The sequence below is a fragment of the Salvelinus alpinus genome, chromosome 5, assembly GCF_045679555.1.
Source record: "Salvelinus alpinus chromosome 5, SLU_Salpinus.1, whole genome shotgun sequence".
NCBI classification, from domain to species: Eukaryota; Metazoa; Chordata; class Actinopteri; order Salmoniformes; family Salmonidae; genus Salvelinus; species Salvelinus alpinus.
In genome coordinates, this window is record NC_092090.1 from 90,764,651 (window position 1) to 90,789,137 (window position 24,487).

Below are 24,487 nucleotides of genomic sequence, written 5' to 3' on the forward strand. Positions count from 1 at the left end.
CTACAGTGGGGAGAAGAAGTATTTGATAACCTGGAAAATCGGCAGTGTTTCCTACTTACAAAGCATGTAGAGGTCTGTAATTTTTATCATAGGTACACTTCAACTGTGAGACACGGAATCTAAAACAAAAATCCAGAAAATCACATTGTATGATTTTTAAGTTATTCATTTGCATTTTATTGCATGACATAAGTATTTGTTACATCAGAAAAGCAGAACTTAATATTTGGTACAGAAACCTTTGTTTGCAATTACAGAGATCATACGTTTCCTGTAGTTCTTGACCAGGTTTGCACACACTGCAGCAGGGATTTTGGCCCACTCATCCATACAGACCTTCTCCAGATCCTTCAGGTTTCGGGGCTGTCGCTGGGCAATACGGACTTTCAGCTCCCTCCAAAGATTGTCTATTGGGTTCAGGTCTGGAGACTGGCTAGGCCACTCCAGGACCTTGAGATGCTTCTTACGGAGCCACTCCTTAGTTGCCCTCGCTGTGTGTTTCGGGTCGTTGTCATGCTGGAAGACCCAGCCACGACCCATCTTCAATGCTCTTACTGAGGGAAGGAGGTTGTTGGCCAAGATCTCGTGATACATGGCCCCATCCATCCTCCCCTCAATACGGTGCAGTCGTCCTGTCCCCTTTGCAGAAAAGCATCCCCAAAGAATGATGTTTCTGCCTCCATTCACGGTTGGGATGGTGTTCTTGGGGTTGTACTCATCCTTCTTCTTCCTCCAAACACGGCGAGTGGAGTTTAGATCAAAAGGCTCTATTTTTGTCTCATCAGACCACATGACCTTCTCCCATTCCTCCTCTGGATCATTCAGAGGGTCATTGGCAAACTTCAGACGGGCCTGGACATGCGCTGGCTTGAGCAGGGGGACCTTGCGTGCGCTGCAGGATTTTAATCCATGACGGCGTAGTGTGTTACTAATGGTTTTCTTTGAGACTGTGGTCCCAGCTCTCTTCAGGTCATTGACCAGGTCCTGCCGTGTAGTTCTGGGCTGATCCCTCACCTTCCTCATGATCATTGATGCCCCACAAGGTGAGATCTTGCATGGAGCCCCAGACCGAGGGTGATTGACCGTCATCTTCAACTTCTTCCATTTTCTAATAATTGCACCAACAGTTGTTGCCTTCTCACCAAGCTGCTTGCCTATTGTCCTGTAGCCCATCCCAGCCTTGTGCAGGTCTACAATTGTATCCCTGATGTCCTTACACAGCTCTCTGGTCTTGGCCATTGTGGAGAGGTTGGAGTCTGTTTGATTGAGTGTGTGGACAGGTGTCTTTTATACAGGTAACGAGTTCAAACAGGTGCAGTTAATATGGGTAATGAGTGGAGAACAGGAGGGCTTCTTAAAGAAAAACTAACAGGTCTGTGAGAGCCAGAATTCTTACCGGTTGGTAGGTGATCAAATACTTATGTCATGCAATAAAATGCAAATGAATTACTTAAAAATCATACAATGTGATTTTCTGGATTTTTGTTTTAGATTCCGTGTCTCACAGTTGAAGTGTACCTATGATAAAAATGACAGACCTCTACATGCTTTGTAAGTAGGAAAACCTGCAAAATCGGCAGTGTATCAAATACTTGTTCTCCCCACTGTATCTAAGGCATTTTGAGTGGGAAATAAAACAATAAGAAATAGCTGAGACAGCAGTAGACAAGGCATATTGACATTGGAGAGGAATAAAGCAATCACAGGTGTTGATCAGGAGAGCTAAGACAACAACGGGTAAATGGAGATTAATGGGCAGAGCGGGTCAGTTAGGTACATACAGGACCTGAGTTCGAGGCTGGGGCCGACAGGTAAACAAAAGAGTTGTGATCCCAAACTGGATGCAGTCTATCACAGTGCCATCCGTTTTGTCACCAACCCCCCATACTGCGACCTGTATGCTCTCGTCGGCTGGCCCTCGCTACATATTCGTCGCCAGACTCTCTGGCTCCAGGTCATCTATAAGTCTTTGCTAGGTAAAGCGGCGCCTTGTCTCAGCTCACTGGTCACCATAACACCCACCCGTAGCATGCGCTCCAGCAGGCATCTCTCACTGGTCATCCCCAAAGCCACCACCTACTTTGGCTGCCTTTCCTTCCAGTTCTCTGCTGCCAAAGACTGGAACAAATTGCAAGTTGGAGACTTCTATCTCCCTCAATAACTTTAAGCATCAGCTATCTGAGCAGCTAACCGATCACTGCAGCTGTACACAGCCCATCTGTAAAAAGCCCGTCCAATCTACCTACCTCATCCCCATATTGTTTTTATTTACTTTTTTGCACACCAGTATTTCTACTTGCACATCATCATCTGCACATCTATCACTCCAGTGTTAATTTGCTAAGTTGTAATTACTTCACTACTATGGCCTATTTATTGCCTTACCTCCTCACGCCATTTGCACACACTGTATATAGACTTTCTATTGTGTTATTCCATGTGTAACTCTGTTGTTGTTTGTGTCGCACTGCTTTGCTTTATCTTGGCCAGGTTGCAGTTGTAAATGAGAACTTGTTCTCAACTGGCTTACCTGGTTAAATAAAGGTGAAATAAAATGTTTTTAAATTAAACCCACTGATACAGGGTCAGATCTTTATCCATCCCCAAAATGGTTATGGTTAGGATTGGAGGTAGGATGATCTGATTCTAGATCTGTGCTTAGGAGTGGTGAGGAACATACAGCTGCAGCAGGTGTGTGATGAGCTGGCGTGGGACCAGTCTCTTCTGACAGGTGGTCTCTCCATCCCACACCACAGCCTCTGTGATGTCACCGTCCTGGAACCGACGCAGCTCAGAGCGAGACCCCCACAGCTGCCTGAACTCCTCAGCCTGCACAAACACACACAGCAGTGAGAATGACACACAACTGGATGACACATTTGAAAACATGGTATTGAGTGTTAACACAGAAACACAAAGAGAGAAAGAGACACAGACCTTGGGACTATCGGCTGGGGGTCCTCTCTCCAGTACAGAGGCCGCCTGTTCTGGGTTGAGCAGCAGGCCAAAGGACAGGGGTGGCTGGGCACTGTGCTTCGGAGCATCACTCTCCACCGGCCACTGCCATAGCAAACATACACTGTTACACACACACCAACCAGACTACCCATTAGGAATGTTATCAAGTAAACAGTTCTCTCTAAACGTACTGGACCAGTCCGTCCCAGTCAACAGACCTGAATTACACACACAACCTGTCTCAACCACACACACATTTTTTAAAGTGAAACACAGGAACACAAACCATTCAGTACTATTTAACATACGGAATTCAAAGAAAGCATGAGAATGCTCACCTCAGGGTCAGGGGTCAGTGAGTGGGTGAGGAGGCGGACCCTTTGGCCCAGTCCTCGTTGCAGGAGGGAGAGGATAAAGGGGAGTGCGGTGAGGACGTAGTCTCCACTGTGGTCCATGAGTTCACTGAGGAGGTTGAGTTTCTTACAGCAGGACTGCAGCTTGACCAGCTCACACAGCCTGATGACAGAGACACACAGGAGAGGAGAAGAAACAGAATAGGGGGGGGGGGGTCAAAGTTAATACAAGAGGAGAGAACAATAAATGTGTGTGTGCTAGCGTGTGTGTCTAAACAAGGCCTTACTGGAAGACATGGTCACTGGTCCTGATCATGGGTTTGGGGGTCATGAGTAGGGCATGGAATCCATCCACGGTGGGGTCGTCCCAAAACTGCAGCGACAGAGAAGCCTCATGCTGCACCTGAGAGCCAAACAAGCTACAGTCAACCAATCAGAGGGCATGTTACTGCCATCCAGCCAATCTCAAGGCACCTTGCCACAGGGCACTCACCTGTTTGTAGGTGCAGGCTGTCATGTCAGCACACATGTTGAGGTGTCCAGAGGGGTCGACAAAAACAACCTGGAAAGCAGTGTGGAACTCGGCGAGAGAGGGCTGACGGAGGGAACGAAAGAAAACAAGGGGGAGAAGAACATGTGATTATGATCCATAATGGAGAAAATAGAAAAGCACTCCTATCACTAAAGAAAAAGGACCCCCCAAAAACTAGCTTCTTGTATTTGTTTCATTAGTCCATTGTTGATATTGTCCCAAAATGTTTTGCATGTCAGAAATCGAGTTTAAGAGATACAATTCAAAATACAGAAATACAGCCGGTATGATGCATTTTGCATCATATGATGATCATACCTTATACAACTTGAAAACTTGCTGACATGAAAAACATTTTGGGACTATATCAACAAAGGACTAACGGGGGAAAAATGTCAAAAGATAGTTTTTGGGTGGCATTTTCCTTTAAAGTCATTTGGACTAGTCCTGCCTCACCGCTGTTGAATCTGGGCCTTTGGCTAGGGTAATTCCATTCTCTGTCAGGTCGTTGAAAGCTGAGATCGAAAAGAAAGCGATCACAATGAGACCGTCTCTAAACAGAGTAGTGATGAGACCAACACCAAACACAATAACACCAGGTATGGTATTTATGGTACATGCAATGTTACTCCAACGGTAGGAGTAGACAGACAGGTAGGAGATGAGACCTCATGCATCTTACCCAGGAAATGCAGGCTGTTGCGGAGCAGCTGGTAGGCTGTCATGGTGTTGCTGACTCTGTGGCAGGAGAGGAGGTAGGCCAGCAGCATGGAGCCCAGGAATCCACTGAAACACCCAACGCCCTGGGGGAAGAGAGAGTGTAGTTTAAGCGCCGGGTTCATTCAGCCTGGTAAAACTCTTGATAGAGAGGGAGCGGGTGGTGGTGCAGGGGCCCATACCTGGTCCAGCTCCCTCTGTCTGAGCCACACTTTGAGCAGGGCCACTCCCTCTGCAAAGGCGGCACACTGGGAGCTCACAGCGGTCAGGAACTGCAGGTGGGCCCTGGGGAGCATGTCCCCAAGAACAGAGCTGTTGTAGTGGGGAGTGGGCGGCTCACTCGTCGCTGCCCAAAAATACAGACAGAAAAGGAATGGATGAGAAGTTAGACTTAAGTCTGATTTAAAGGTGAAGAATCTCTCCAATGCACAGCTGTAATTCAGGTTAGTGTACCATCTCCCTCAACAAGGAACACTCATCCCGTTTAACAATCGGTTTCCATTAACATCCTAAATCAGAAGAGACCTGTATTTTAGGAAACAATATATCGAAGCTGCTTGGTTTGAGTTGAGGCCCTCACCTGGCTGAGAGCTCCCCAGGCCAGTATACCAGTCGGTGCGGATGTTGTTCCTCTGGGGGTGGAAGCGGCTGGGCTTGAAGAAGCCCGGTGGAGGGCAGGCGTGGAGTCGCAAGGTGAAGCTGGAGGAGTCTTTGCCTGGAAAAGGGGCCATTTCATTTAATCAATATTGACACACACAAAACAATACATTGTGAAACGGTACATGAACAGGTACTGAATAGGTGCTTGCCGACAACCATATGGGTGGCATGCTAAATCCAACCAAGCTAGGCTTTGAGTTAAGGAAAACTTTGAATAAAGGTTTAAGCTCTACAAGACTTGGCCTTAGAATGAACCAACCGTTCAATCAATCAAATGTATTCATAAAGCCCTTTTTACATCAGCCGATGTCACAAAGTGCTACACAGAAAACCAGCCTAAAACCCCAAACAGCAAGCAATGCAGATGTAGAAGCACTGTTGCTGTCCCACCCTTCTGTGACAGATGCTAGGTACCTGGAGGGGAGAGCAACAGGATAGGACGGAGGCGGTTGCCATGGAGACATGAGTACCGCATGGCCCCGATGGCGGGAGAGGCGGCAAGATGTTGTGCCAGTCCTGCCAGGTAAATCGCCCTCTTCCGTGGGTACCTCTGGTTTAGGGCATCTTTAGGGTGCAGGACATCCTGAAGATAATACATGAATGGCGTTATTTCTGTTGTCTGACCAAATGTTGACTCTTATTGTTCAGAGTGAAGAGTGTGGCGTTACGTACAGCAGGAATAGCGACTGCCAGATCAACGGAAATGCCTGGTTTGGTGCAGGTGCCAAGTGGGTAGCTGCCCATGATGGTAACAGATATGGGTGGTGCCATGTGAAACTTGCCCTTGGCTGCCTTTGGCACCAAGACAAAGGGGACCTTCACCCCTCCTGACAACCATGACAAGTCACTTAGCTGGGGAAAGAGCAAGAGAGAGATCAATGGCATCAATGGCAAACATTTTGGAGATCATTGAGGTCAGACCAAATACAACAAGTACCCATTATTTCTAATCCCCTGGAACCACAGTATCACTGACATACCTCCATTTCAGAAGTCTGTGGTACAGTCTGGAGCTGCTCAGTGACACTCTGGACAAAAGAATCAATCAGCTGCTTCCTGCGCTCACTCAGGGAAACCTCCTTCAGCAGCTCCTCCATCTGTTGGCATTGGCAGGGAGACAGAGGGAGATTAACAAATGTATATGTATATGCATGCATGGGACCATTGAGACTGCTGTCATGTTGCTAAGTGGCCGTGTGGTATCCCCTTCATCAGAAATACTGGAATGTAGGCGTGTGTGTGTGTACACACACAAACACACAATGTCAATGTTCTTAAACGATTGATTTGTGAATTAACCACCGACCTCCACCCATACCTAACCCCCATCTCACCTGCATCTTGAGCAGGCTGCAGTGGAAGAGGCTCTCGGCCTCCTTGAGCTGGTTTAGTTCATCTGCGGTGGGAGGTTTGTAGAGGTCACCGCGCGACAGCTTCACGGGACGGGGGAACCCGTCCTGGACCACCTCGGGCTTACCCCTTTTGGCCCTGGTCGGGCCCTCATCTTCCTCATCGTGTGAAGACTCTGATTGCGCCATCTTTGAAACGTGAGAAACATGTGTAACGTCAACACACATATCATAATATGTTGTAGTGCGAGATCTAGCCAGTAAGCTAACTAGCATCAAGTTGGCTGCATGGTGGATATAAAAGGCATGGGCTAGCTATAGTTGGCTAGATACATTGGACTAGCTACAGAAACTCGTCAAATTCCGATAAACTTTCAAATACTATAGCTCGCTAACTACTAACGTTTTATGTAATACTAAGCAAATATATATAGTCTCCGCTAGCTAATGTTAACATTACGTTAGCCACACATGAAGTGTTACAGTACACATGTAATTTGCGATGCTAACGTTAGCTGGCAGCTAGTTACTAGTACTAGTCGTCATTGCCTCATGCTAAAATGAAAAAGTACACACTATATAATGTAAGTTACCTGCTCCTCGGCTGTTGCTTTCATCTTTTATTTATTCACTGGTTGTTCAACAGGCAATCGTTTTAATCCCATGCATATGACAACTTTTAGTTGTCGGCACAATTCTCACGTGTGGACAGGATCAGTCAGACCCTAGCGCTTTACGACACACAACTGTGTGTTACGATTGGCTCATTTCCGTGTAACTCCGCCCATCGAACTCAAGATGCGTTGCATGAGCATTTGCGGAAGGATGCAGAGGAAGAGAGGCCCAACTGGGTGGAAAACCTTTCTCCCTCCAGCAGGTGGCGTTTTTCCCCCGTTGTTTCGCCAACCAAGCAGGGAGTTTTTGTATGGTCGATTAGGGTCAAATTTGGTCAACAAAAAATGTATGGCGCATCTGCTACGTGAGGTTTATTTAATCGAAAATAAGTTTCGTAATGCTTAAGTTATGAGTGTACTGATATAAGACAAGTGCAACTTTGAGAAAAAAAACACTATATTGGAGTTGTCTCGAGATCAAATTGTATTTGTTACATGCGCCGAATACAACAAGTGTAGACCTTACAGTGAAATGCCTACTTACAAGCCCTTAACTAACAATGCAGTTTTAAGAAAAATACCTAAAAAAATAAGAAATAAAAGTAACAAATAATTAAAGAGCAGCAGTAAAATAACAATAGCGAGGCTATATACAGGTGGTACCGGTACAGAGTCTATGGCTTGGGGTAGAAGCTGTTTAGAAGCCTCTTGGACCCAGACTTGGCGCTCTGGTACCGCTTTCTGTGCGGTAGCAAAGAAAACAGTCTATGACTAGGGTGGCTGAAGTCTTTGACAATTTTTAGGGCTGTCCTCAGACACCGCCTGGTATAGAGGTCCTGGATGGCAGGAAGCTTGGCCCTGGTGATGTACTGGGCCGTACGCACTACCCTCTGTAATGCCTTGCGGTCAGAGGCCGAGCAGTTACCATACCAGGCAGTGATGCAACCCGTCAGGATGCTCTCGATGGTGCAGCTGTAGAACTTTTTGAAGATCAGATGGCGATGTATATTCATGTCATGAGGCTAGTAGCATAGCATCTCTCCATTGAACACAGGAATTTGATGTCAATAACCCTCATCGAATATTCAAAAAGGGATTACAATAATATGTATCCAATCCAAAGAAAGGATAGGCAGGAGCTAGACAGCCCGCCTTGCCTGTGTGGACAACGACTCCCATTGTTAGGGCGGAGAAACGTATCTTGTCAGTATATCCATAATCTTTGGTTGATGCGACCCAGTATTTACAGGTGCTTTAGTGCTGGGCTGGAACAAAAGCCAAACAACTCTCCAGGACCAGAAGTGAATGTAATACAGAACAATAAACTCTACCAGACATACAATCTATTTCTTTTATGTTTCATTGTCACATACACCGGATAGGTGCAGTGAAATGTATTGTTTTACAGGGTCATCCATAGTAGTATAGCGCCACTGGAGCACTGACATAAATTAAGTGTCTTGCTTAAGGGCACATCGACAGATTTGTCACCACGTCACCTCGGGTATTCAAACCAGCGACCTTTCGGTTCCTAGCCCAACACTACTGTACCTGCCGCCCACAATCTTACCAGAGTAAATAAACAAAGAAACAAGTGAATTATAATTACGCTTTAACTATGGGGGTGCGCTTTCTCACATTTTGACCAGAATTATAATTTTAGTTTGCAGCACTGTTGTGGATTGTGCAGTTATTGGTAGTCATGTTTGGCATAACATCTTTATTTTGGTGCTTTTCTAATACAGCAGGCCAGTTAAAACACTGATAATTTGAGCTTTTCAGAAGAGAACCCAGATGTCATGAGCCACTCATCGATGGCTTTCTCATTGTTCTCCACATCCTCTTGCCAGTCCAGATGCCAACGCAGGTTTGCAATGACTTGGGTATAATTGTCACCAAGACTCTTTCGCCATGCAGCAAACTGTTGCTTATTGTAGAGACGGATTGCCTGAGAGACTTGAGGGTAGTCTACTACGCTGCGCAGCAGCTTGTCCAGGTGACGACACACATCAGGGAATTTGGACGCCACATTGTGAAGCTCCTCTTTGTCCACCGTTAGGTCTGTCAGGGGAGAGAGATATTAAAAGTGTTAAAAGAGGAAAGGGTGGTTGCAGAGATTTGATCTACGTAGGGAACATTCTCTACGTAGGGAACAGACAAAGGTTTTAGTGGGGAATGACATCTACATTTAAAAATGTATATATTTAACCTTTATTTAACTAGGCAAGTCAGTTGACATCTAAATAATGCCGAAAGTTATGTGGCTATGCTTAAAAATCACATACCAAGTACACACAGTCGTGGTACTGTCCCAAATCATCTTTATCCACTAAATAAAAGGATTAGATATTGGACCATGTGTAATTTACATTCTGATAAGTAATGATGAGGGATAAAAACAAACCCTAAACCCTCTTTCCTCCAGTAATCTTTCAGTGCGGGGGGGGGGGGGGGACTCACCGAATAGCTGCGGGGGGACACTCACACCATCTGCGTAGGTAATGTACTTCCACCGGCCCTCCCTCAACATATAGGTGGAGGCGTTAGCATTGCAACCGTGGTATTCACTCAATACCCAGTCTGGGCGAGTCCGTGCGGGCCGGGCAGCAGACTGAGACAGCAAAGGCAGGAGTGAATGACCACTAAGGCCACCTGGCACTGCTACGCCTGCCATCTCTGCAAACACGTATGTGGAATGGAATCAGTTTACTGACCAGGATGTGTAACAACCCTTTGAATCCCTCCATCATCAAGCCCTGTGCTTCTGACCCTGAGATACTCCTGTACTTACCCAGCACAGTGGGATAGATGTCCACCAAGGACACTGGCTGACTCAGCCGCAGGCCAGACTTCACCCCAGGCCCCATGATGAGCAGGGGGACATGGGAGCTGCCCTCAAACATGGACATCTTGTAGAACTGTCGGTGCTCCATGGCCAGGTCGCCGTGGTCAGACGTGAAGAGCAGCACTGTGGTGTCCAGCAAGCCTGTGTCCCGCAGAGCTGAGATCACCTGGCCTAGAAGGACCACAGAGAGTAGCGCAGCCACAGAATGGTTAGTACTCTCCGGGATCCTTCGAACATCCCTACCCTGAACCCCTACCTAACTTTAACTATTTTAAAATATCAACATCAAATGGAGTAGGGACATCCCAAGTATCCCAGATAGCACGGACCGCCACAGAATGAGTGTCTGTTGGGATTACATTCAAGGAGTAGTAGAAGCGGGTAATGTAAGGGACTACTTATTCAACTTCCAAACTACATTTGAAAACAAGTTTTTTTTGCAAGAATGTTGTAGACCTAATCAATGTATGAAAACTGATTGAGTTGCACAAGGTTGCAGAACATCCTATGGTTGGTGGCTGCCTGGCTGGCACGTGGCTAGATGTTTTACTACCAACAGCAATACATCTGCAATAAACTAGTATAACACCAGTAACTGCTAAACTGTCCATTGCTGAACACCACATTCTGCAACTCTGTAAAACATTGTACGGATGTTCACATTTGGCCAACCATGAAATTCCAGACACAAACAATTAAGTCACCACTAACCCAGCATGGCATCTGTTTCGGCACACATAGCGTAGTAGAAGGCCCGTATCTTTCTGACCTCCTGCTCTGTGAAGTTCCCACTGCAGTTCTTGGTGAAGGTGGAGTAGTAGTCCACAGGGTGCATGTCAGACAACGGCAGCCATTTTGGAACAGAGATTAATTCAGGCATCACCTGTGTGGACAGCAGCTCCTTATTACACATGCTGCGAAATGGAACACAAGCGCAGACTGCAGATGGGAATCTAGAGTCCTGCATCTAGAGTAAAGTCGAATGCTTCTGAAGATGTATCAACATTTGGTTAGCACAGTTAAAACAAAGCTAGCCTGCTAACATGACACATGACTGCTTTAAAATTGTAAATAGGAACTAGTAGTAATACTTATGGAATGGCCTGAAGAGAACGTGCCTTTTCGAGCCAGTAAGGAGAGGTGCGGAAGGTGGACCCCCCAGCGTTGGGCCCCAAGGAGTCTGTGACGTAGGGGTGTGGCAGGTTCAGGCCCAGGTAGAGGGCGAAAGGCTGGGAGAGAGCTGCAGCTTTGTGGCGGATCCACTGGGTGGTAATGTCCGTGGTTCTCCAGTCCTTGGTCATAACTCTCGTTGTGGACGCGTCCCCAACCAGGTCTGTCACCGGCCGGCCCTCTTGCCGCAGAAGGAAAGGCACATCTCGCGTCCATGCCTCCACACGATTACTGGAGTGGAAATACACACATCATAAAAATGTGACATCACCAAACGAGACACGAGGAAAAAACATAGGCCTAAATAAAGACATGAGTCAGAAATCAAAGGGACTGTTCACATTTGTGGAAAATGAGACTGAATAGAATATTTCCATGCACAAGCCTATCTATCTACACATAAAGTCTCTGCATCTCTTAGCATTACAAGACTGGCTACTTTAAGTGAGCTCACTGTTTCCTGTAAAATGATGCTGTCAGTTCTGTTATAATATTTATTTTTATTTTATTTTTTCACCTTTGTTTAACCAGGTAGGCCAGTTGAGAACAAGTTCTCATTTACAACTGCGACCTGGCCAAGATAAAGCAAAGCAGTGCGACAAAAACAACAACACAGAGTTATACATGGGATAAACAAACGTACAGTCAATAACACAATAGAAAAAGCTAAGTACAGTGTGTGCAAATGTAGTAATGTTAGGGAGGTAAGGCAATAAATAGGCCATAGTGGCAAAATAACTACAATTTAGCATTAACACTGGAGTGATAGATGTGCTGATGATGATGTGCAAATAGATACTGGGATGCAAAAGAGCAACAACAAAAAAAATAACAATATATGGATGAGGTAGTTGGGTGGGCTATTTACAGATGGGCTGTGTACAGGTACAGTAAGCTGCTCTGACAGATAATGCTTCAAGTTAGTGAGAGAGTTGTAAATCTCCAGCTTCAGTGATTTTTGCAATTCGTTCCAGTCATTGGCAGCAGAGAACTGGAAGGAAAGGCTGCCAAAGGGGGTGTTGGCTTTGGGGATGACCAGTGAAATATACCTGCTGGAGTGCTATTTTGGAGGCTATTTTGTAAACGACATCGCCGAAGTCAAGGATCGGTGGGATAGTCAGTTTTACGAGGGTATGTTTGGCATTCATGGCTTACTGCAGTGCCCGCCCACCTGACAGAGTGGCTTCCTGAAGTATAGTCCAGCTTCCCAACACTCAAGGTGTTATAGCCATTCTGTTGGAGCATGTCCATCCACGTTGTGGCATTGGGGTCCAGGCACTTATAATTATTCCAGGACTCAGTTAAATGGGCAAAGCGACCACTCCACATAGCTGAGAAAAATAAACAACATACAACAGACCATGAAATGTTTCAATCAATGGACCTATGGTGGCCATTGGATTGAAATGCAGTTGTAGTATTGTTTGAGTTTGAATACAATTTTAGCTGGTTACATTCTATTCCTTTGTACTGAACAGGTCTGTTACTCACAAACTATTGGAATCAGAGTCATCCACCAGCATTATGCAATTCAACTTCTTGTTATGTATGTTGTGAATGGATCGTAACATAGCCCACATTATTGACCAATGATCTGCTGTTGCCTTGAGGTCTTCCATACAAATGCACACTAACATCTTACCTGCTCTTGAGGGGCAACAGATTGGAGAATTGGTGTAGGCATTGAGGAAGACAGTGCCTAGCTCCCGGAGATAGTTTAAGTATGGTAACTGGACCACCCTACTCCCAGGGTCAAAGGTCAGCCGCCCATCCTTCAGCAAGAGGGAAATAAAGAGTTTGAATACCTTTAAAAAAAACATCCTCCCTAATTCTTTCTCCCTTCTTTGAGGTAGTAACAGAGCATCTACTATGTCTCTATTAATAATAACTGATCCATGACCGATTAGATACCTGAAAGCATCCCACCCTCCAACCTTATCAGAGCAGTGATAAATTAACTAGGGATATTATAACTCCACGGGACGGTTGAACTAACGTAGGCTAATGTGATTAGCATGAGGTTGGTGGAAACTCACTGGTGGAAACAACTTATCACTCATCAGGAAAGTAACTATAAAATAATCCACACAATCTCATGAGAATGTTGTGTAAAACGAATCAAAAATATTTACAAAATGTCAAAGTGGCAGTACTTACAAATGCATCGGACATCACCATCACAATGTTGGGTCTGAAGTTTGTGGTACGATTTTGGCACGTATACTTTCCCAAACTCATGGATATTGTAAGGAGAACTAACCATGTTCCATACATCGCGTACATCAATATAAAAAAATGATAATTATTACGACATTAACTCCTGCTGCTTGACTTGGTACTGACGAGGGGCATTTATTCAGGATAGTCACAAGACTTATCAACTCATCAGCCATAATTTCGACAAGGGCTTCTTGACTGCAACAAACTCAATTTTCACGTTTGTTGTTGTTCCGCATTAGTCACGTGGTGTCGCCATTGCAGTATTAGGTTTCTAGCAGCAGAGGGCGCACACGAAGATAAACTTGATTTGCAAAAAATACTGTCAATTTATGGCAATCCGAGCAATACAATGTATATTATATATACGACACCGTGCCATCTTGTTAAATTTACTCATACCATTGAAAAAAATGCCTTTCTACCTCAGTCTGAAAGCCCACATATGGCCTACTGCTCCACCATGGAGCATCAAATATCTGATTAGCTGGGAAAAGTGAAGTTAACTCAAATTTCTAGTTTCATTGTATGTAGAAATCGCTGGAAAATTACACATTTTAAAATAAAAACTTTTTTAAACGTTATTTAATCTCAACAATTTGTATATTTCTTTCATTCTTAAAGTTATTGTCATGAAATGGATCCCATTATTTTGTCTAAAGTAGTTGACCTTCCCAAAGTTCTTGAGTTATGGCCAAGTTGGTGTCAAATCAGTGTGTTGACCTGAGGGTCTGGTCCGGCCGTCAGCTGCTCCAGGGGAAACAGTGGCACAGGCAGATTGTTCTGTATGGGCCTCAGCTCTGCACTGTGCTCTGGCTGTGCTGGGCATCCTTTGAGGGGGCTGAAACGGGTCCCCTGGGGGCCTTTGAGAGTGACCCCAGGGGCCAGCTCCATGCTATCCAGCATCAGGGTGCCAGAGAAGGGTACAATCCCCTCACTGTTGCCCCCATGCGGAATACTCCTCCTTTTAATGGTCAGACAGACTGCCCCAGTCAGGGCATTTCTCCTCTGGGCCATGGATGGGCCTTTGTAGTTGGTCAAGGGTTTCATTGCCTTTGTCTGTGTGGTGTGTTGTTTCTCAAGATTCTGCCCTGCTGCCAGTGGACCTCCGGTTCTCAATGGATGGCGCTTTGAGGGACTGGCATCCAGCACTTCATATTGGGGCCAGACACGATGGCGTGGAAGACGGGTAAGATCCAGTCTCGGCATGGCTGGGAAGCCTCCACGCTGAGGACAGAGCTTAGCACTTTGGACAGAGATGTTTGGGCATGTCTCTACATACTTTTCTACCTCAGTCACTGAGCTGTTCAGAGAATGCCTTGGAGACTGCAGGTAGTCCTCTGTGGGAGTGGTGGGTGATGAGTGATGCTGCCTCCAGGTCCCTCCCTCAGTTATGGGTGGGGGGGCAGGGGATAGTTTGAAACCCCTAAAACCTGGTGGCTCTCTGGCTTTTCTGTCTTCTCTGGAATGCTTGGGAGAGGAACTAAGCTGGCTCACTGTGTGAGTCTTGTGATTGGCCCTATGACCTGTCCGTCCAGCCGCCTCACCAACCGGAGTGGACCTCTGGAGGAAAACACCAGAGATGTGTTAGATTACATTATTATGATTAAATGATTAGCTTTACAGTATTAGCTTTACACCAGCCACTCACCGGTAAGCAAGCAACTAGCTTCAAACAATATACTTCATGGAGTTCTTATTTTACTATTTCTACTTCCTTTACTACTACATATTTACTGCTAGATATATCCTGGACATTTGGGGTTATTTCCAGGTAGACTTGTTAGAGTGGAAACACAACGCAGCTCGATGGAGTATTGTTCAGAGCTACCTGTAGGGGAGAAGGGTATTTTTTGGGCTTGGCTTGCAGAACCAGCACACAGCCTTGTGCCCAGGAGTCTGTAGTTGACGGCAGGGGCTCTGAATCTTCTTCCCAGGAGGGGGCACTGTCTGGCCCCTCCCCCTCATCCTGGACCAGGAACTGCCACTCCAGAATCTGCACCAAAGAATCTCGGGCCCAAGACGTTGTGAATAACTCTGGCTAGAGAGGAGACATTTCATTGTCAGTCCCACAAAAAATTAGCAGCATTATTGGTGAGAGAATAGTAAAGGGAAATTGGACACCAGCCAGATTGAAACAGTGCATTTGATCCTCTGAGCAAAGGAAGGCAGTTATTGTAAAGGGAATTGATTAAATCAATAGTATATACAGTGCAGTCAGAAAGTATTCAGGCCCCTTGACATTTTCCACACTTTGTTACATTACAGCCTATTTTAAAATTGATTAAATGGTGTTTTTCCCTCATCAAACTACACACAATACCCCACAATGACAAAGCAAAAACTGGTTTTTAGAAATAAAAAAACGGAAATATCACATTTACATAAGTATTCGGACCCTTTACTCAGTACTTTGTTGAAGCACCTTTAGCCGCGATTACAGCCTTCTTGGCTATGACGCTACAAGCTTGGCACACTTTTATTTGGGGAGTTTCTCCCATTCTTCTCTACAGATCCTCTCAAGCTCTGTCAGGTTAGATGGGGAGCATCGCCGCACAGCTATTTTTAGGTCTCTCCAGAGATGTTCGATCAGGTTGAAGTCCGGGTTCTGGCTGGGCTACTCAAGGACATTCAGAGACTTGTCCCGAAGCCACTCCTGCGTTGTCTTAGCCGTGTGCTTAGGGTCGTTGTCCTGTTTGAAGGTGAACCTTCGCACCAGTCAGAGTTCCTGAGTGCTCTGGAGCAGGTTTTCATCAAGGATCTCTCTGTACTTTGCTCTGTTCATCTACCAGTCCTGCCGCTGAAAAACATCCCCACAGCATGATGCTGCCACCACCATGCTTCACCGTAGGGATGGTGCCAGGTTTCTTCCAGACGTAAAGCTTGGTATTCAGGTCAAAGAGTTCTTGGTTTCAGCAGACCAGATAATCTTGTTACTCATGGTCTGAGAGTCCTTTAGGTGTCTTTTGGCAAACTCCAAGTGGGATGTCATGTGCCTTTTACTGAGGAGTGGCTTCCGTCTGGCCACTACCATAAAAGTCTGATTGGTGGAGTGCTGCAGAGATGGTTGTCCTTCTGGAAGGTTATCCCATCTTCACAGAGGAACTCTGGTCACTCTGAAAGAGCCCCATCGGGTTCTTGGTCACCTCCCTGACCAAGGCCCTTCTCCTCTGATTGCTCAGTTTGGCCGGGCGGCCAGCTCTAGGATGAGCCTTGGTGGTTAAAAACTTCTTCCATTTAAGAATAATGGTGACCACTGTGTTCTTGGGGACCTTAAATGCTGCAGACATTTTTGGTACCCTTCCCCACATCTGTGCCTCGACACAATCCTGTCTCTGAGCTCTATGGACTATTCCTTCGACCTCATGGCTTGGTTTTTACTCTGACATGCACTGTCAACAGTGGGACCTTATAGACAGGTGTGTGCCTTTCCAAATCATGTTCAAACAATTTAATTTACCACAAGTCGACTCCAGTCAAGTTGTAGAAACATCTCAATGGAAACAGGATGCACCCGAGCTCAATTTCCAGTTGCATAGCAAAAGGTCTGAAAACTTATGTAAATGAGGTATTTCAGTTTTGATAAATTTGTAAACATTTCTAAAAACCTGTTTTTGCTTTGTCATTATGGGGTATGGTGTGTAGATTGATGAACATTTATTTTTATTTAATCCATTTTAGAATAAGGCTGTAACATAATGTGGACAAATGGAAGGTGTCTGAATACTTTCCAAATGCACTGTATACTGCCCACATTAAACTGATGAGCCGCGTAAACTGAACGATTCTTCATTGGCTACAGTACATTTATTAATATTTGTTTGAAACAAAATCAGAATGTCATCTCTGCACAGTGAATGTATCAGACTATTGTCTGACAAAGGTAGTGTCCAACTGTGAACGTAAGGCCTCACCTGTCTCTGGAGGTACACAGTGTAACACTTCTCCATGATATGGTTCATGAATTCATACAGGACCTCCACCACCACCTCCTCTCCTTCCTCCTGCACTAGCATGGACACCCAGTTAGACTCTGTCAGGCGGCCCGGGACAATGTCCACCACATCTGGACTCTGGGAAGGAGGAGGGGGGGGTGCAGGAGCAGAGTTGGTGCGCCCTTTCTCAGCACGGGACTTTGATGCAGCGCGGGACATCTTTGCCCGGAGCCTGAGTTAACACATAAGCCACAAAAAGAGGAATTAGGAATGTACTAAACTCAGCAAAAAAAGAAAAAGTCCTCTCACTGTCAACTGTGTTTATTTTCAGCAAACTTAACATGTGTAAATATTTGTATGAACCTAACAAGATTCAACAACTGAGACATAAACTGAACAAGTTCCACAGACATGTGACTAACAGAAATGGAATAATGTGTCCCTGAACAAAGGGGGGGTCAAAATCAAAAGTAACAGTCAGTATCTGGTGTGGCCACCAGCTGCATTAAGTACCGCAGTGCATCTCCTCCTCGTGGACTGCACCAGATTTGCCAGTTCTTGCTGTGAGATGTTATCCCACTCTTCCACCAAGGCACCTGCAAGTTCTCGATCATTTCTGGGGGGGGAATGGCCCAAGCCCTCACCCTCCAATCCAACAGGTCCCAGACGTGCTCAATGGGATTGAGATCCGGGCTCTTCGCTGGCCATGGCAGAACACTGACATTCCTGTCTTGCAGGAAATCACGCACAGAACCAGCAGTATGGCTGGTGGCATTGTCATGCTGGAGGGTCATGTCAGGATGAGCTTGTAGGAAGGGTACCACATGAGGGAGGATGTCTTCCCTGTAACGCACAGCGTTGAGATTGCCTGCAATGACAACAAGCTCAGTCCGATGATGCCATGACACACCGCCCCAGACCATGACGGACCCTCCACCTCCAAATCGATCCTGCTCCAGAGTACAGGCCTCGGTGTAACGCTCATTCCTTCGTCGATAAACGCGAATCCGACCATCACTCCTGGTAAGACAAAACCGAGACTCGTCAGTGAAGAGCACTTTTTGCCAGTCCTGTCTGTTGACGTTGTTGCTGGTGAGGACCTGCCTTACAACAGGCCTACAAGCCCTCAGTCCAGCCTCTCTCAGCCTATTGCGGACAGTCTGAGCACTGATGGAGGGATTGTGCATTCCTGGTGTAACTCGGGCAGTTGTTGTTGCCATCCTGTACCTGTCCCGCAGGTGTGATGTTCGGATGTACCGATCCTGTGCAGGTGTTATTACACGTGGTCTGCCACTGCGAGAATGATCAGCTGTCCGTCCCATCTCCCTGTAGCGCTGTCTTAGGCGTCTCACAGTACGGACATTGCAATTTATTGCCCTGGCCACATCTGCAGTTCTCATGCCTCCTTGCAGCATGCCTAAGGCACATTCACACAGATGAGCAGGGACCCTGGGCATCTTTCTTTTGGTGTTTTTCAGAGTCAGTAGAAAGGCCTCTTTAGTGTCCTAAGTTTTCATAAACTGTGACGTGAATTGCCTACCGTCTGTAAGCTGTTAGTGTCTTAACGACCGTTCCACAGGTGCATGTTCATTAATTGTTTATGGTTCATTGAACAAGCATGGGAAACAGTGTTTAACCCCTTTACAATGAAGATCTGGGAAGTTATTTCGATTTTTACGAATTATCTTTGAAAGACAGGGTCCTGAAAAAGAGACGTTTCTTATTTTGGTTAGATTAGAATTGCGTGAGTGAAAAAAAGATGTAGGATACTATTAAATGTGCAGTCATTCAAAGCAATAACTTTTAGTTATAATTCTGGTTCAGAATCTTGTCCTTTTCTACTCTCACTCCCTTCAAAAGTACTAGATTAATTTGTACATTTATGTTTGATGGATGGAGTTACAATATGCCTTCTTGGTGGGTTTTTTACTGGAGAGAGTTGTCACTTTCTTGAAACACACCAGACTGTCTGCTGTGGGCAACAACAACACAGCCCTCACCACCTTGTATTGGACAAGAAGTGAAAAATCTTTGAAGCTGCCTGCAGTGATTGAACAACCTAGCCAAGTGAAGCAATGCATCAACAAACATAACAAGGTTGCTTGCTAATCTAGATAACAATACTTAGGTACCTTAAACAAAGAGCAGGCTGAAAATCGTTGTCTTCAATCTGATGGGAGAAGAACAAGAAGACTTCTCTTGTTGCCCAACTTTTTTCCAACCCGAAAGACAGGATTGCTTGGCAACTGAAACGCCACTACTTTTTTTGTGTACACAGGACGTATGACGTTTCACGCAAAGGTGGAGCTGTCACTATGGCTGCAAAGGACGCGCAATGGTAATCTCCTCCTTGCTAAATGAAATGCAATCTATTTAGGACTTGTTGATGAATGAATAACGTAACATAGAATATTGCTAACTGTATTTATCTAGCGAATAGCAGAATATATGATAGAAGCTAACGTTAGTTCACAATACGGTATTCTGTTCAACAATACTTGCCTCCAAGCTTAGGCTTGCTAGCAGGAGCTAGCCAACGTTAGCTAGCTAGCGTAAGAAATATGAATAGACTTAAAGGCAACTTTAGCTGACTTTTGTATGTTTGCTGAATTGCATTGAGCTAACTGACTTAGTTCCTAATTGATGTAACGTATCCGTTTGTTAACTTAGCCGGCAATGGCTAGACTGATAACTAGATGGCTTCTAACGTCTTCCAATTCATAGGAGTGCATGGCAAGCTGATTAGCTATACAGCTAGCTTGATTCAAGTGCCCAGTGTGGCTAACGTTAGCTGGCTAGTAGGTCAGCATGTTCGCTGAACTTGCTCATAGTGAGAATGATAATCTTCACGTTGGGCAACATTGTGTTCTTGTGTATGACATATTTTACACTGCCTCTTTTCCCACATCTCACCCAACTCAGAGACACAGCGACATACTGACACACACTGCAATACTAACCAGCCGTATTTCTCATTGTTCCCCAGAATTGTCATCATTAAGTACACTATTTGCACCATCCCTATTTACCCAATTGAATTGATACGATTGAAAGATGTACCACAAAGAGAAGAGCATTCAGATGAAAAGCAGTGCGTCTGCGCTATACAACAACCTGAGCGTGCTGCGCATAGCCCCGCGGAGCCTGACCTATTTCACAGTGGTACACGCCAACATGGTCAATATGGTCAGTGCTTCTTGGGACGGACTCAACTACTCCCACCGCCAGCTGCAGTCCAAAGAGGCCAACGTAGCTACCAGCTCCTCCCTCATCATGCAGGTAGAGTGTTATTAGCGCTGACCAAGAGGGTGTCAGTGGATCATGAATGATATGGGTCTACTTCCTTCTTTAATGTCCATGGTAGATGGACATGAGTTGGTACAGTATTTGATCTTTTGTTGAAGGGGAAACTTGCTGTCTCTCCTTTCAGGCAGCCTGGTGTGTCCTCCCATCTCGTGACATCCTGGTGCTCACCTCTCAGAAAGGCATCCAGGTGAGTGGATTGTGTGCGTGTGTCACAGGAGGTTGGTGTTACCTAAATTTGGAAGGATGGCTCGTGTTAATGGCTGGAGTGGAATGGTATCAAATACATCAAACACATGGTTTCTATGTGGTTGATGCCATTCCATTTGCTCCGTTCCAGACATTATTATGAGCCGTCCTCCCCTCAGCATTCTCCTGTGACATGTGTGTGGCCTTATACAATGGTGTCCGCCTGTTGGTCAGGTCTTGACAGGTGTGTCTGTGTTCCAGATGTATGAGTCGGATGGATCCATAATGGTATACTGGCATGCACTGGACACGCCTGAGACCCAAACAGGTAACTTCTGCCCCATATACAAATACTGAGTCTCCTCTAACCCTTACCAGTGCCTACAAACCCAAGAGAGACTCTGACTTTGGATATGAATGAGCTGCTCCTTTATCTCTACCCAGTAACAGCTACAGAAGCTCTGCTTCAAGAGTCCTTTTTCTGCTGTGTCCTTCTCTGCTGTGTCATTGTCTGGTGGCCATCTTTACCATGGATGGGTGTCTTTGTCATGGAGAGGTGTCTTTGTCATGGAGGGGTGTCTTTGTCATGGAGGGGTGTCTTTGCCATGGAGGGGTGTCTTTGCCATGAAGGGGTGTCTTTGTCATGGAGGGGTGTCTTTGCCATGAAGGGGTGTCTTTGCCAATGAGGGGTGTCTTTGTCATGGAGGGGTGTCTACCATGGAGAGGAGTTTGGTGTACTGTAGGTTGAGTGTGTGAGCTCAGAGGACCGTGCTGATGATATATCCTGATCTGTACCCACAGCTCAGGCAGTGTTTGCTCGAGGGATTGCAGCAGTGCGGGAAAAATACATCTGTGTGGGTAAGTACAGAATGAGCACGGCAAGCTAGGCCTCTCCCTCTCTGTCCTGCAATCACTTCACACCTGACAGGATGTTGACAAAAACCCAGCCAATTTCATCTCTCTCTCTCTCTCTCTGCAGGCATCTCCTCTGGCTCTATGCTGGTGTTTGACGTCCCCATTAAAGGCAGTAACATCACCCTCTCGGAGATGCTGGAGGAGCACAAGGAGTCCATCACGGATTTGGCCTCAGAATGTTCCGGTAGCCTGGTACTATGCACACACACCATGTGTATGTGTCTGTTGTTAATCTAGGAAAAGCATTATCCATCTGGGGCCAAGTGTTATGTTTGATAACAACCGTAACCATGTAGAACCGACAGACAGATGAAGGTGTAGTTGTCTATCAATATGCATCAATCACAGCTTTAGATATTGACCCTGTCCTTGATGCTCTCCCTCCGCCAGGAGTGCATAGCAGACATGGTGAGTGCTGACGACTCTGGCAATCTCTGTGTGTGGAAGTCAGGAGAGGACTTCCAGCTGCTCAACAAGATCCCTGGTTTCGAGTGAGTGAGTTACTGACAGGATCTTTTAACCACATTTGAACTCCCTTCTTCAGATAGGGCCGTAGAGGCCTTGTAGTTATGAGTTCCTCTTGCCATTGGCCTGGCATCTGTGGAAATGCTACCACTAACCTCAACGCCTCTGCCCTCTTCTTGTACCAGTATGAGCTGCTCCTCAGTGAAGCTGTGGAAGGGAACCGTGGTGGCAGGCTATGGCACAGGGCAGATCCGTCTCTACGAGGCCGTGACAGGGATCGTCCACGCAGAGGTCAACGCCCACGCGCGCTGGATCTACTCCTTGGACATCGCCCCCTTCTCTGGCCTGGTGAGGTCAACACCAGATGCTGTCGGGATGGGGCACTGGGAGGGATTGGCAATTTCCGTATGACTATCTATCTCCAGACAAAGGACTGTGTTTATCACCAGTTGTATGCAAACTGATTTTAAAGCAAGCTACTAGAGATCCATGTAGAAAGGCGAAACATCTAGATGTAAGGGAGTGAATTCTGATGCTAATGGATCATTTTCCCTGTCTGTCTGTGTGTTTGTGCTCCAAGCTTCTGTCTGCTGCTGAGGACTCTCTGGTTAGAGTGTGGCATCTGACCATGACCCCAGAGACTAACAGTGTGGAGGTAACCTCTCAAACCATACCAGGGAGGGACCTCACTACACCACGCACACACAGACGGACAGACATTGACTGCCTCCCTCCCTCTCTCTCCCTCCAGATCGTGCACATGTATAACGAGTGTGTGACAGACACCCAGATCTGCGGGGCTAAGTTCTGCGACGGGGACGGCTACGCCTTCGCTGTGACGGGCTATGACCTGAGTGAGATCATCCGCTACACACAGGTCTAACAGCAGTAGCACGCACCATGGGAGATGTGTGTGAGTGTGTGAGGTGGACATGTGAACGGAGTGTGTCAGCTCAGCAGTATCTCTGTTGGGGAGTGTGTGACAAAAGAGAAGCCTACAGCAGGAAACGTTTGCCTGATAGACCATGCAGCATCTAATTCCACCAGATCAATAGTCTACAGAGAGACGGAAAGCCTATGAAGGTTAACTCAGAAGCAAACAAGGGCTGTGACCCATCTCCATCTACTATGACCTAACTAGAGGACATGATACAGTATGTATGTCTACAGCGTCTCTCCCATGGATATTAACTTTGGTCCAGAGGTCAGATAGAAGAATGCTGTCTCTATCAAGTAGTTTCCTACATATCATGACTGCACTTTGTAGTCAACAATGCGCGAAAGAAAAAGTGAGGCATCTTACGATATATGAGGAGAAAGATGATTTGTAGTGCAATGTGACCTTGTATATTTTGACTGATCACATTCTGGCTTATGCTGACATATTTCCTCTGTGTTGAGTATTGGTGTGCGCGTGTGTGCGTGTGAGTAATGGACCAGTAACGGACCATGAAACTACAGATGAGTGTGTATAAATCTGTTTTACAGATTTAAAATAAAGGGAGTAGGCTATTCTGTAAAGACGTAGGGTTGCTGACAGCAGCACAATGCCTCAGGTGTCTCAGTATAGCATTGTTGCAAGTATTTACAATGTGTATGGTAATGTGGGTCGTTCAGCATTCAGTTTGGAAATGTAACATTCCTTTGACTTAGTAAGTCTTGAATATTATTATTGTACAGCATCACTGTATAAATGTACTGTAACTATGAATCAACTTGACAATAAATATTTATTGTAGATAACTGTCTTTATCCTCTTTAATTTGTTTGTGCTTTGTGTTTCTTAATTGTAGTGTGCTTGCAGCGAACTGCGCTTGTAGCAAATTGTCGCGAACGGCGGGGCAGGGAAGAGAACCTGGGTCGCTGGCACAATGGCAAACATTACTCATCGCGCCAATAGGGTTAACCCACTTGGTGGGAATTCTTTTATTTATAAAAAATATTTATTATGCCTTTTTCTCCCTAATTTTGTGGTATCCAATCGGTAGTTACAGTCTTGTCCCATTGCTGCAACTCCAGTACGGACTCGGGAGAGGCGAAGGTCGAGAGCCGTGCGTCCAGCCAAGCTGCACTGCTTCTTGACAATGCCCGCTTAACCCGTAAGCCAGCCGCACCAATGTGTCGGAGGAAACACTGTACACCTAGCGACCGTGTCAGCGAGCATGCGCCGGCCCGCCACAGGAGTCGCTAGAGTGCGATGGGACAAGGACATCCCTGCCAACGTGATGGGACAAGGACTTCCCGGCTCTCCCCTAACCCGGACGA

At 46.0% G+C, this 24,487-nt stretch overlaps 4 protein-coding genes across 6 annotated transcripts in view; 1 reads left to right on the forward strand and 3 right to left on the reverse strand.

Moving 5' to 3' along the window:
• LOC139577228 (nucleolar protein 6-like) overlaps positions 1-7,316 on the reverse strand; it is a 28,195-nt gene extending 20,879 nt beyond the window's left edge. Inside the window, exons 1-14 of the mRNA XM_071404188.1 lie at positions 7,163-7,316; positions 6,555-6,758; positions 6,201-6,317; positions 5,893-6,072; positions 5,635-5,803; positions 5,141-5,275; positions 4,743-4,906; positions 4,526-4,646; positions 4,300-4,358; positions 3,805-3,906; positions 3,599-3,714; positions 3,297-3,474; positions 2,938-3,060; positions 2,681-2,829 (exon numbers count right to left, since the gene is read on the reverse strand). Coding sequence (XP_071260289.1) covers positions 2,681-2,829; positions 2,938-3,060; positions 3,297-3,474; positions 3,599-3,714; positions 3,805-3,906; positions 4,300-4,358; positions 4,526-4,646; positions 4,743-4,906; positions 5,141-5,275; positions 5,635-5,803; positions 5,893-6,072; positions 6,201-6,317; positions 6,555-6,758; positions 7,163-7,186 — 1,841 coding nt within the window. The 5' untranslated portion in view covers positions 7,187-7,316. The remainder of the gene's footprint in view (positions 1-2,680; positions 2,830-2,937; positions 3,061-3,296; positions 3,475-3,598; positions 3,715-3,804; positions 3,907-4,299; positions 4,359-4,525; positions 4,647-4,742; positions 4,907-5,140; positions 5,276-5,634; positions 5,804-5,892; positions 6,073-6,200; positions 6,318-6,554; positions 6,759-7,162) is intronic.
• A 1,572-nt stretch (positions 7,317-8,888) lies between these two features.
• arsk (arylsulfatase family, member K) lies at positions 8,889-13,643 on the reverse strand. 2 transcript variants are annotated; one of them, XM_071404100.1, is made up of 8 exons: positions 13,356-13,643; positions 12,841-12,970; positions 12,370-12,529; positions 11,147-11,429; positions 10,740-10,911; positions 9,975-10,199; positions 9,644-9,859; positions 8,889-9,244 (listed from the first exon to the last, which is right to left on the reverse strand). In XM_071404100.1, the coding sequence occupies exons 1-8, from the start codon at positions 13,479-13,481 to the stop codon at positions 8,937-8,939; spliced, it is 1,620 nt and encodes a 539-aa protein (XP_071260201.1). In that variant the 5' UTR covers positions 13,482-13,643; the 3' UTR covers positions 8,889-8,936. The 2 variants fall into 2 exon arrangements, with proteins under 2 accessions (XP_071260201.1, XP_071260200.1); XM_071404099.1 differs by having other exon boundaries at positions 12,841-13,003; positions 13,356-13,628.
• Positions 13,644-14,065: 422 nt separating this feature from the next.
• Positions 14,066-19,618, reverse strand: LOC139577190 (uncharacterized). The gene is made up of 4 exons (XM_071404102.1): positions 19,483-19,618; positions 17,330-17,582; positions 15,247-15,456; positions 14,066-14,978 (listed from the first exon to the last, which is right to left on the reverse strand). Exons 2-4 carry the CDS (start codon positions 17,567-17,569, stop codon positions 14,121-14,123), a joined length of 1,308 nt encoding a protein of 435 aa, XP_071260203.1. The 5' UTR covers positions 17,570-17,582; positions 19,483-19,618; the 3' UTR covers positions 14,066-14,120.
• On the forward strand, positions 19,597-23,965 carry wdr54 (WD repeat domain 54). Of its 2 annotated transcripts, none has more exons than XM_071404103.1 (10): positions 19,597-19,688; positions 20,337-20,629; positions 20,781-20,843; positions 21,104-21,170; positions 21,644-21,700; positions 21,822-21,949; positions 22,148-22,248; positions 22,408-22,570; positions 22,803-22,877; positions 22,974-23,965. In XM_071404103.1, the coding sequence occupies exons 2-10, from the start codon at positions 20,405-20,407 to the stop codon at positions 23,103-23,105; spliced, it is 1,011 nt and encodes a 336-aa protein (XP_071260204.1). In that variant the 5' UTR covers positions 19,597-19,688; positions 20,337-20,404; the 3' UTR covers positions 23,106-23,965. The 2 variants fall into 2 exon arrangements, with proteins under 2 accessions (XP_071260204.1, XP_071260205.1); XM_071404104.1 differs by lacking the exon at positions 19,597-19,688 and adding an exon at positions 19,717-19,902.
• The last annotated feature ends 522 nt before the right edge of the window (positions 23,966-24,487 follow it).